The sequence below is a fragment of the Kogia breviceps genome, chromosome 4, assembly GCF_026419965.1.
Source record: "Kogia breviceps isolate mKogBre1 chromosome 4, mKogBre1 haplotype 1, whole genome shotgun sequence".
Classification (NCBI taxonomy): Eukaryota; Metazoa; Chordata; class Mammalia; order Artiodactyla; family Physeteridae; genus Kogia; species Kogia breviceps.
Window position 1 is genome coordinate 149,833,805 of NC_081313.1, and position 11,351 is coordinate 149,845,155.

Sequence of the window (11,351 nt, forward strand, 5' to 3'; positions counted from 1 at the left end):
CGGAGTGGACACCCGCCTTCCTCACCAGCCCTCTCCAGCCACTAGGGTGGTTCTGAACCCTAAAGTCTCCCACTGTTCCCTACCTGGAATGCCCACTTATCTCCCTGAGGTCCTGATGTCCTCCAGGCCTTCCACTGGCTGCAGGAGGCTGCTCTCAGGGACACGGGGGGCAGAGAGGCTATGGAGGGGCCACAGCAAGGGTGTCAGCCAACAGTAGTGCCTTGCAGATGTCCTTCACCAGCTCTGCTGCTCACTGCACCCAGTCACACTGATGGGAGCCAGGCATGGCTGGACAGCATATTCCCCATCACAGAAACCCAGTATTCCTCATGATGACGCTGCCAGCAGCACAGCCCCAAATGCAGGGATGCCAGTTCCATGGACTTTCCTCTCTTGGAGAGGTGAGTGGTGAGTCCCTGCTCTGGATCTGGATTGGCTTTCCTTCTGAGGCTCTGCTTCCAGCATTGATATCTGGGACTTCATAGGGGTAGGGCTTACCTGGGGGCAAGGCTCACCTTGGGGTGGGGCTCACCTGGAACCCGGGATCAGCCAGTCAGACCCCACAAAGGAAAGGGACTCAGCCTGCATTTGGCATCTGACCAGAGGCAGGCTGGGTTGGGGTTCACCCAGGCTTGGGGCTTTGCCCTGGAACCCCAGAGAGGGTTTGCAACCTGGGAGAAGCTCTCAGGGCCTGCTTTGGGCCTGAGGGAGGCTGATAGACAGCAGGATCACTAAAGTCTAGACCAAGGTGGCTCCTTGATGGCAGCAGCTGTTTCCCCAACTGTGCTCACCTTTGCTCCCCACCAAAGCTACCACTGCAGGCTTTGGCCAGCATCTGTATAATGCCAGGGCCTGAGACAGGACTGCCACTCTGTCCTTTGAGCTACCACCTTGGGCTCTAAGCGTGCAGGCCTGGCTGTTCTTTGTTCTCATTCAGCCATATCCCTCCCCTCTGGGCGGAGCCTGTTGCCTGGCACAGAGTGGCACCAGTGTGTCTCCAAGGAGCTGCAGGGGTTCAACCTGGCCCTTGCTCCCCGGATGGTCCCTGCAAAGTGGTTTCCTCTCCCAGCCATCCTAGAGCTGAGCCATGTGTCCCCAGAGGCCAGCAGCGGACATGTACACACATGCATATATGTATACTCACACATGTGTGCACACACCACACTCCCACATACATATACAAGCACACACACATTCATGTGGACATTCATACACATATACATGTTGTTGTAAACAAAAGTTCGTTTTATTTCACTCCCTTGGGAGGCTGTGTCTGAATTGGAGAGGGGGCTGGAGGGAAGAGGCTGTGGTGGGAGCCTCAGAGCGCCTTCCCCTAGCATGGCCAAAGCCATAGCCCCTCACCACCATCCTGCTGGTCTGAGTGGCAAGGGAGGCCGATGTCTTTTCAGAACTTCAAGTATGTCCCAGAGGAAGGGGCCACACCAGGCCAGCACAGGAGCTGGAGAGGGAATGGTCTCATCCACCCCGGGGCCCATGCGGGGCCTGAGCCCCAGATCTGCCTGGGCAGGGAACAGGAAGCAGGGTGCAGGTCCACCTGGCACTCGAGGCAGCTCATGCTTGGGGCCTAGTGGGGGTGAGGCAGGAGGTGGTACAGACCAGGGCTGGGCACAGGGGCCTCTGCCCACCGTGGTCTCTGTTTTCCCTTCTGTACAAGGAAGACCTGGCATTGCTTCAAGCTCTGCAAGAACCAGAACCTGGGCTAGAAGAGTGTGGGTGCTAGGAAGAGAGCCCCATTGGCTGGGCAGGGAGTGAGGACAAGCACAGTACTCCCCAAGACCCAGGCCAAGCACCCCTGGGCAGTCATACATGGGCTACTGCCGGGAAAGCGGGACAGGAGGGGGTGGAGCTCTCTCCTGGAGGGCAGCCTTGTCCTGAGGTGGCCAGCTGGGTGGCTCTGGGAGGGCGGAAATGCCCCAGCCACAGTCCCACCTACCCATCAGGGCTTATGGATCAGAGCTGGGGACCAGTCGTGATTCCCAGGCCTACCTTCCCCACCCTATCCTGGATGAAGATGGGGCTCAGGCAGGGAGGGGCAGTGAGGCAGAGCAGGCTGGTGCCCTCTGCCCCCTCCCGAGGGGGACAGCAGCCACCTGAGGGGGAGGAGGAGGGCAGGTTGTGCTCTGCCCCTTAGGCGGTGTCCAGCCCCTAGACTTCCTCCAGAGCCCTCCACCTCGGCCCTGGTGAGGAGGGAGGAGGGACAGCAGCCAAGGCAGGCCTCAGATCCACACGGTGGTCTTACCCTCCCTGCTGCTGCTCGCACTGCCCTTCTCCGAGCCCATCCTGGGTTTGGCCCCTGGCCGGCCCTGGCCCCCGGCAGTGCCCCCCGACGTGGCACTGCCCGACCCGGAGGCAGGGGCGCCGGCCCTCGGGGTCCCCCGGGCGGCTGCTGGAAGGCCAGGGCCTGGTGGGCTGTCGAGGTCCCCAAGCGACCGCCGGTCCTGCAGCGCCTGCAGTGCCAGGTTGGCCAGGTCCTGATCGTGGGTGCGTGCGCGCTCAGCCGCGCGCACCACCAGGCTGTAGTCTGGCGGGCAGGCCAGCCCCGAAGGCGCGGCGGGGAGAGCACAGGGCTGCTGGCGAGGCATGGGGCCAGGGGTGGAGGGCAGGGGGCGGCGGCTGCGCACAGCGTCTTGCGCGCTGCCCAGGCCCAGGTGCGCCATCTCACAGAGGTTGAGCACCAGGCAGAGGCAGCTGACCACGTACATGACCAGCAGGAAGACCGTCTTCTCGGTGGGTCTCGACACGAAGCAGTCGACCACGTGCGGGCAGGGCTGGCGGCTGCACACAAAGAAGGGCCGCACCTCGAAACCATACAGCAGGTACTGGCCCACCAGGAAGGCCACCTCGAAGACGGCCCGTGCCACCAGCTGGGCAACGTACACGCGCATTAGGCCCTCGCGCTGGATGCGCCGCCGCCCGTCATGCTGACCTGCCGGACCTGGGACCCCAGTCGCCTTTGGGTCCCCTCCTGCGCCCTTGGCTGCACCCGCGTCCTCAGCCTCATCATCCTCGCCCAGGCCCTCGGCCGCCCCCGGATCCTCGTCCTCTTCACCCAGGCCCAGCATGGGCTCCTCTTCGCCCAGGTCTGCGGGCTCGGGCCAGCCCGGGTGGGGCGGCGGGGGCAACGGCAGGGGTGAGCGGGGCGCGAGGCGGCCTGGTCGGCGGCGAGAGGCGCGGCGGCGCTCATCCTGTGAGGCGCGGGCCAGGCGGTGCACGGCATAGCCCAGGTACATTACGGAGGGCGTGGAGATGACCACAATCTGGAAAACCCAGAAGCGCACGTGGGACAGGGGTGCAAAGGCGTCGTAGCAGACATTGTCGCAGCCCGGCTGCCGCGTATTGCACGTGAACTTGGTCTGCTCGTCGGAGTAGATGGACTCACCGCCCACCGCCGTGAGCACGATGCGGAAGACCACCAGCACCGTGAGCCATACCTTGCCCACGAACGTGGAGTGGTTGTGGATCTCTTCCAGCAGCCGCGTCAGGAAGCTCCAGCTCATGTTGGTCATAGGGGCGGGGGGTGGGACCTGCAGGCCATGAGCAGGAGCTCAACCTGGGGCGAGGGTAATGGGGGCAAGGGCTGGTGGGTTGGGAGGGTGTACGGTGGCACCTGGAGCCCCTCTAGGAGCGCCGCCCTCACCCAGGGTCCTGACCCTGCCCTGGGAGGCCGGGGCCTCTGCAGCCAGAGGATAGACCCTACAAGGACAGACAAGGGGTCACCTTCTCTGGCTGAGCACATGCCCTTGCTCCCCACAAAACCCAACTCTAGGTCCCTGTGGCCTGGAGCAGGGCCAGCCCTCCTGCCCTCCCCCAGCTCTCTAGGAAAAGCCCAGTGCCGTGCAAGCTGTGTCCCTTACCCAGACTCTGGGGACCTCACCCCAGGCCCTGAGAGCCACAGGGAGTCCACTGGGTGAGCTGCCTTCATAGGGCCAACCAGAAAACGGACCAGCCTCGCTCAGAGTCTGGGCCTCACCTCAGATGCCTGCTCCCACCTTGCAGCACCCAGGTTGCTGGATTCCTATTTCCAGCATGCCAGGGGCCCACCAGGGGCTGGGCCTGCAGCCTGCTTGGCCCCCCGGCTCCTCAGCCACTCCAGTCCCCCAGCAGCCCACAGTTCTCCAGGCCCCTAGACCCAGTGGCCCTCAGCCCCCAGCCTCCTAGTCTAGCCTTCTCATCACCCCCTAATCCCATCTATCCCCAGACCCAACGGCTCTGTCAGCCTCCAGGCTCTATAGCCCCCAGCCCCATCAGTTCCAGACTCCCCAGCAGTGGGCCCCCCCTTCCTCCACGTCCTGAACAGGGGCTCTGGTCCCTCTGTCTCCACAAACGACCATTGCCATGCTCCTTTGTGCCCCCCACACCCCTGCCACTGGCCCAGCTGTACCAGGGGCCGAGGCCTACCCTCCAGGCTGCTCCTGCAATCTTGTTCCAGCATCCCCACGTCCTCTGCACATCCTGGCTGGGCGGGTGGGGTGAGCCCAGGTGTCTGTTCAGGGTGACACCACGTGCAGCGAGGCCCACATACACTGTAAGGCACACGCACAACCACACTCGGGCACCTGTGACACTCGGAGACAGGCATGTGGCCACTTACCACGTCCCAGACCAGTGCTCCTTCTAGATCAGCTACCCCTGAGTGAGCCTGTACCTAGAAGGGGCTCCGTGGGCAGGACCACACACCCCTGTACCCCTGCACCTCTAGGAAGGGGGCTGCAGCCTCCTGATGCGCACCCTCCCTCCTCCACACCAGTACCTGCTCCTGGGTAGTTTGGAGGCAGGAGACCCTTGAGTACCTGATGCTTTTGGCCCCCTCCTTCTGGAACAGGCCTGGGAGGCAGCGTGGGCAGGTGTGGAATGGAACAACAGGGGCATTCAGGGCTCCGGGCCCTCTTTATGGAGCTGGGGCCTCTCCCAGGGCAGGGGGTGGGGGCAGGAAGAGGGGGCAGCCGGGGTTCCTGGGGAAGTGACCCTGTTTCCTCACATCTGTGTGCAGCACCCCTCTCATAGCCACACACATGCAAACACTCACAAGTGCACATGCAAATACGTTCACTCAGACGCACACATGCATACATATGTATACACACACTCACTTGTGCAGTGCACCCACGCACAGACACACACATTTACAGGTACACAGACTGGCACGTGCCCAGCCCTTCAGGGCCATCTTCGAGATACCCCTGCCTCAAGGAGGAATGAGCATGAGGGTCTTGATGTCCTCAGCTGGCTGTGTTTCCTCAGCTCTAACTTCAGCTCTCTTTCAGGACCTGTCCCCAACCCTGACCTCTACAGTCCCACATCCCAGGAGGCTGAGGCCTACAGTCCCACCAAGCAGGAACCCAGAAAAGGAATGGCAGAGCAGCCCCCAATTCTCTCCCCTCCAAGATGGAGCCCAGTGGAGAAATGGGAGGGAGGGTGGGGGTGCCAGGGCAGTCCCGACCCCTTCTGTATGGTATTTAACAACTGGTCCTCGGTGGAAAAGCCTTGGTGTAGTGTTTACTGACTCCCGTGGCGTAAATGCTCCCACCAGGCCCATGACCAGCTCGAGGGGAGACACGCATGGGGGCGGGGAGTGGGGGGTGGGGGCAGGGTTCTTGAGACCAGCTCTAGCATGGCACTGGGTGGACCCTGCCCTGGGGTGTGAAGGATGGCACTTTGCCCTGGGGGGCTGACCTGGGTGCAGTCAGAGACCCCCCAGAGATGAGTCGTGTGGAGAAAAAAGGGTGCAGGCCCTGCAGGCTGTCAGCCGAAGGGGACAGCCTGGGCAGCAGGAAGGGTCAGCAAACCTCCTCTCTTCTTTCCCCCAGTGCCAGTGGGGGAGCTCAGGCACCCTCCGGGTGTGGAGCAGAGGCTCTGGCTCTTCAGACCCAAGGGCCCATGCCTGCGTGCTGCGTACACGTGTGTACAGGGCCTGTGTCACACACACAGTTACGGCAGGGTCATTCCATGGTCAGGGGGCTGATGCTGACCAGCTATGGCCTAGAGGAGCCCAGGCCCTCAGTGCCATGCGCAGGGGTCCCCCAAATCCAGACTTCTGGTGCCAGCTTGCTGGATCGGCACATGGATGCCAGCAGGCACAGCAAACCCCAGAAGACCAGACCCAAAAATTTCCCTCCAAAGAGTCTTCCTCTCAGATGGGCTTATCCTGGACGGCTCTCTGCCCAGCACCCCCTCCGCTTCATCAGCAAAAACCCTGAACCGGACTCCACCGGGTCCTGCCGCTCCCTGGGCCTGCCTCGCTTCCGCCGAGCACCTTAGGAAGCCCATCGACCTGTGCTCCTGAGACTCCCCCCAACTTTGCAGTAAAATGCCAAGCGCACCTGGTTCCAACGCACCAGCACCCGCATTCTGCTCCCATACAGGCGGAAACCACCCCTGCTGGGGCTTCTGCTACCGCGCAGTCCCACGCACGTCCACTCCCCGCCCACACTACCGCTCCACCCCACCCCACGCTGAGCCCTGCCCCCTCATCCTGTCTCTCCACCCGATTGCCTCTGAGGCCAGCCCACCACCATGCTTTTTTAGATTGTTGCCCAAGGTGGAAAATGTATGAGAACCCACTGATACAAATGATACAATAACTAACTAAATGGGGGAGAAGGGAATTCTGAATAATAATTCATGTAGTCACTGTGACCTCAAGGAGGGTGCTCTTCCGGAGAGCACAGCAAGGAGGGAGGGAGGGGTACAACCTGACAGACATCGCCTCAGGCAGGTGGCCGAGGTCCCCACCTGCAGGGAGGAGCCAAGTTGAGAGCACAGACCTTGCTGCCCCGGAGGCTTCTTCCCAAACCCTCGCCCCAGGCGATCATGAGATATATTGACACAAGTTCCAGGAGGGGCTTTTACAAATTACCTGACCTTCAAAATGCCAAGGGCATCAGTAACTAGGGAAGTCTGAGGGAGTCACCCCCAAGAGGGACCAAGGAGACACGAGGACAGTCACCCCTCCCCCTGGGGACCTTGGGACAGCAAAAGGACACATGGGAAAGTGAGGAATCTTTGGCTAATGGCAATGTATCAATATTGGTGCACCAGTTGTGACAAGCACGTCACTGCGGAACTGGGTTTGGGGGCAAATGAGAACTCTCCCTGGTCTCTTTATAGCTTCTCTGTAAATCACACGTGTTGTAAAATAAAAAACCTTATTTAAAATGGTTTCCTACTCCATCACTTCAAGTTCCCTCTCCCTGTCCTGTCCCATCTGGAATGTATTTCTCTGTGTCTGGAAGCTTCAAGCGCAGAGCTGGGAGTTTTGCTCGTGACCTGTGCTGGGGCTGTTGGGTGCAAGAAGGGCCCCAACACAGAGATGGGGCAGAGTGGGAGGCAAAGGCCAGGCCCATGGCTGCCCAGTGCTGATGGGAGGCAGTCAGTGGGAGCTTCGCTCTGGGCTGGGCCAGCAGGAGAGGAGGGTGTGTGAGGGGGTGCTGGCCCCTCAGGGAACAAGGTCCCGGCATTTGCTAGGACCTTTGTTCAGAGGGAATCTCACCCAAAGCTACATGTTAGAGCAAGTGCGGGTGGGGGCCACTCAAGTGGGATCCAGGACGAGGTTTGGGGAGAAGGGACCCAGGTGCACCTGGGTGTCAAGGTCTGGGAGGGGGCAGGCCTGGGAGTGTTCACTATAGGGTGTGGGGTCAGGGGAGGGAGGGGCGACTGGGCAGGGCGCAGGGGACACATGGGGGATCCCCATGAAGGGGGCTGGGGTCATCTTCACCAAGAGTTGTCCAAGAAGGCACCCTATTGGGAGGAGGGTGATAGGCAGGCACCATGGGCTCCAGTGGGCATCAGGATGATCTGTGCTGGGGTGAGCTGGGCCCTGCACACCTGGTTCTGGCACCAACGGAGTGGTTCCTGCAGGGGTGGGGTAGCTGGGCTCTCCTCGCTTCAAGCCCCTTTCACCCCTGGGTCTGAACAAAGGTCCTGGGCTGGTGGGCGGGGGGGGTCAGAGGCTGAGAACCAGAGATGCCCAGTGCCTCCTCGTGTACTAGTGAGGTCAGGGCCTGCCCAGCCATTTCCTTCCCATCCCTGGCCCAGCTTCCTCCCATGTGCCCCCTCTCATGGTTGGGTGGACTTCCTTTGGCTGAGGTGGGGCTGCCTGGCTGCCCCCCCCACACCCCCGGAGTGGAGTGCTCAGCTCACCAAGAGGACTGGTGGAACCCTTCCCTGGGAGCCTGGGTATCTCAGGCAACCTCTTCCCCTTCCTGAGGACTCAGATTCCTGCATGCACCTGGCACTGGGTGGTCCCTCCTCTACATATGAGTACCTACAAGTAGCCCAAGGCAGACTCAGCCCTGGGAAACTTAAGGCCTTAGATCAAGGACCAGGGGCTGCTCCAGCAATCCACCTACCTCCCAGGCTCAGGTCTCCTTCCTGCTGCTTGCCCACCCACCCACTGAAGTGCCCTGTGGGGGACAGTTCTTGCTCAGAGAGTGGGGCTGCAGCACTTGCCTCGCTCAGTCCCCAGTGCTGTATGCCTGAAGAAATCTGATTTCTCTCCACCTCCACTAGCCCCCACGCCTCCCAATGGTTGCCTCCCTCACAGCCTGGCCTTAGGATGCCCACGAGGTCTCCCCCTTGTCAGTTTTGTAGTGGTTCTGTGGGTTGTCTTCCATGTCCCTCTGTCCCTGTGCCCCTGTCCTGGATGCCCCAGTTGTGTCCTGCCTGAACCCCCTGGCCACTAAGACGTATGCACCCGCCCCCAACCCAGGTGCCCAAAACCCAGACCCCAGGCCTGGGGACACTGCCACATCCATCCACCCCCAGCAACTCCAGTGCACACCACAGTCTCTCACACTGTGTAGACACCAGTTAGTGGCCAGGTTCCCTTCCCAGTCCCCTACCCCCATTTCCCCTCCTGCAGGCACCCCAAGGTGGGGACACAGGCCCCACTGGGTTGGGTCCCAGGGAGCCTGGGGCTCTCAGCACAAAACCCATATCCTCACAGGTGCTCAGGAACTTCCTAACCTGCTCCTGCCCACCTCAGAGCTGACCATGTCTGAACTCCCTCCCTCTTAACAAATGCATACCCACACACTTATACATGCATTTGCACGCCCACACACTTCATCCTCACGCTCAGGCACACACACACACACACACACTGCTTTCTGCCTTGTACCGCTCCAATGGCCTTCCTCTGGGAAGCTCCCTCCACAGCCAGAAGAGTGAGGTGTCCCTACTGCATGCTCAGTGCCCCCAATCACACAAACGCTCAGCAAATGCCAGTAGGATGATTCGATGTCTGAGGCAATGGAGCCCTGCCTGGAATCTCTGGGGAGGGTTGGTGTAAACCTGAGGTGGGAGGCCCCTGCTCCCTCCCAGGGCCTCTGGAGGTGCAGGTGGCTGGGCTGGTAACTGCTTCCCATGGTGACCTTAGGACATGGCACTCTGAGTCTGTGGAGGAATGAGGGGGCCCCCTCTCTGCTCTGCTCCAGCCTGGAACCCGGGAAGTGAGGGGCCTCCTGCAGGAGTGGTGGGTGTGGTGGGGACAGGCCTGGGGAGTGAGTCATGGTGGCGCAGCCTGGACTGCTCCTGCAGCCAGGCCAGGAACTGCTGCTACAGGGAGGCCTGGGCCGTAGAACCCTGGGCTTTGGCAGGGGGAGGTGTCAGGAGGAGCAAGGGTGTGAGGCCGAACCAGGACCCCTGCCCAAGCTCGGTGCCCCCTCAAGGACCTCCCCAGGCATTGCTGGCCAAGGGCAGGACACTGTGCCCCTCGGACCCCATGGGGTGCCCACATTTTCAACCCCTCCAACCCTCCACCCTGATGCGGCCCAAAACGCCACGTTAAAGCCACTGCAGGCTCTGCCCCTCAGTGTGTGGCAGCGTCACTTTCTCTGCCCTGCATACCCCCTTCCTGCCCTGAACACCTGTTGTGTCCACCTGCTCCTCCAACAGCCGAGCATACCGCAGGACCAGCTGCCGCCCCTCCGCCGTGCTGCCCCTTTTCGGGACCCCAGCCCAGTCCCGCTCCCCATTCTTGTCCAGCCACCCTGCACGCAATCCGCGTCCAGACAACTCACACCTGTGGCGCAATGGGTGCTGCTCCTGGAGAACAGGAGTCTGTTCTGCGCAGGACCTAGCAGGCGGCCACAAGGGTTTAGGAGGTGCCCCCGGCCACATAAAGGCTAAACCAAGAGCAGTGTGGACAGCAGGCAGGTGTACCAACTACAGCTTGTCTGCCCACGTGAAAGAGGTGGGGCTCCCCAACCTCCCCCCAGGGCTGAAGAGCCCAAGGCCCCCAGCCTCTGGATACACTGCAACTGCCTAGCTGGCAGGGGCTGGCCAGTCCCACATGGCCTGAGGGGTCTCACCCCCTTCCCCCCTTGCTCATTAGCTGGCCTGAGCAGCTTCTGGGGGAGGGGGAGGGGCAGACTTCTGCCTCTACCTCCTCCTACCCTTGAGTCTTACTGCAGCTGAATCACCGCCCAGACTGATGGCCCTGTGAGGGCAGTGGGCCTGAGATGGACAGACCCCCAGAATGGAGGGTCACCCAACCAGGCTCAGCACCCGTTATCTCCCGGGGTTGGCTGTTCCAAGAGAGTTGAGTCCAGACCCCTGAGACCTTGGGCCCAGAGTGAAGAGGGTGCTGCTCAGCCCCAAAGGGTATCCCAAACCTGGTCCCCGGGTGGTACCCTACCTTTTCCAGGCCAGGAAAGAAGTCCTTCTGAGCCCTTCCACCTGCTGGCTGGCTGGACACCAGCCCTCCTGAGGGTGTGCACCCGGCTAAGTCCAGGGCCCGACCCAGGGCCACCTCTCACCACCAAGCACAATGTGGGGGGAGGGCCTTCAAGGGCTCCATTGTTCCCCCTGAGGCTCGGGGTCTGAATCCCTGATTGTGCCTGGGGCTGGACGGGTCCCAGAGAGGGAAGCAGTCTCTCCCAGGCTGTACAGTAGGTCAGGAGGCAGCCCAGCCCCACCTCACTTGCCCCCAGGCCTAGGGGCTACCCAGCGCCCCTCTGCCCACCATCCAGTGTCCAGGCCCAGCTCTTGCCTGCCCTCCGTTGTGCATCTGGGCTTTTGGATGGAGCCCAGCCTTTCTATTTCTGCCTGGCCTCCTGTCTCCTCCAGGTCTGCATCCACCATCTGTCTGGGTTCCACCCTAGGAGCATGGCCTGGGCATGGACCAGGGCTCACGTGAGTGCCTCCTGTGCCTAGTACAACTCAGCTGCCCCGACTTGAGATGGGCAGCTTTTGGAGGTATCTTCTGAGACTCCACAGAGCCTGGAACCCTAACAGAGGCCCCAAGGTGTCTTCCCTGGGCTGGCCTCTCCAGGAACATTAGGGCTGGCCAGACCCCCAGTGGGCCATGCACAAGGCCCCCAGATGCAGAG

General features: G+C 61.5%; 1 protein-coding gene across 3 annotated transcripts; it reads right to left on the reverse strand.

Moving 5' to 3' along the window:
* Positions 1 to 1,230: 1,230 nt before the first annotated feature.
* Positions 1,231 to 10,772, reverse strand: GJC2 (gap junction protein gamma 2). Of its 3 annotated transcripts, XM_067033419.1 has the most exons (4): positions 10,658 to 10,772; positions 3,453 to 3,545; positions 2,948 to 3,278; positions 1,231 to 2,796 (listed from the first exon to the last, which is right to left on the reverse strand). In XM_067033419.1, the coding sequence occupies exons 2-4, from the start codon at positions 3,525 to 3,527 to the stop codon at positions 2,018 to 2,020; spliced, it is 1,185 nt and encodes a 394-aa protein (XP_066889520.1). In that variant the 5' UTR covers positions 3,528 to 3,545; positions 10,658 to 10,772; the 3' UTR covers positions 1,231 to 2,017. The 3 variants fall into 3 exon arrangements, with proteins under 3 accessions (XP_066889520.1, XP_066889518.1, XP_066889519.1); XM_067033417.1 differs by having other exon boundaries at positions 2,948 to 3,545; XM_067033418.1 differs by having other exon boundaries at positions 2,139 to 3,545.
* Positions 10,773 to 11,351: the final 579 nt, after the last annotated feature.

Excerpts from the sequence above, each read along its gene's own strand:
- GJC2 (XM_067033417.1), bottom strand. The coding sequence starts at position 3,527 with ATGACCAACATGAGCTGGAGCTTCCTGACGCGGCTGCTGGAAGAGATC. Across the intron at positions 2,797-2,947 it reads TGGGGTCCCAGGTCCGGCAG|CCGCCAGCCCTGCCCGCACG; the intron begins GTCAGCATGACG and ends CTTTGTGTGCAG.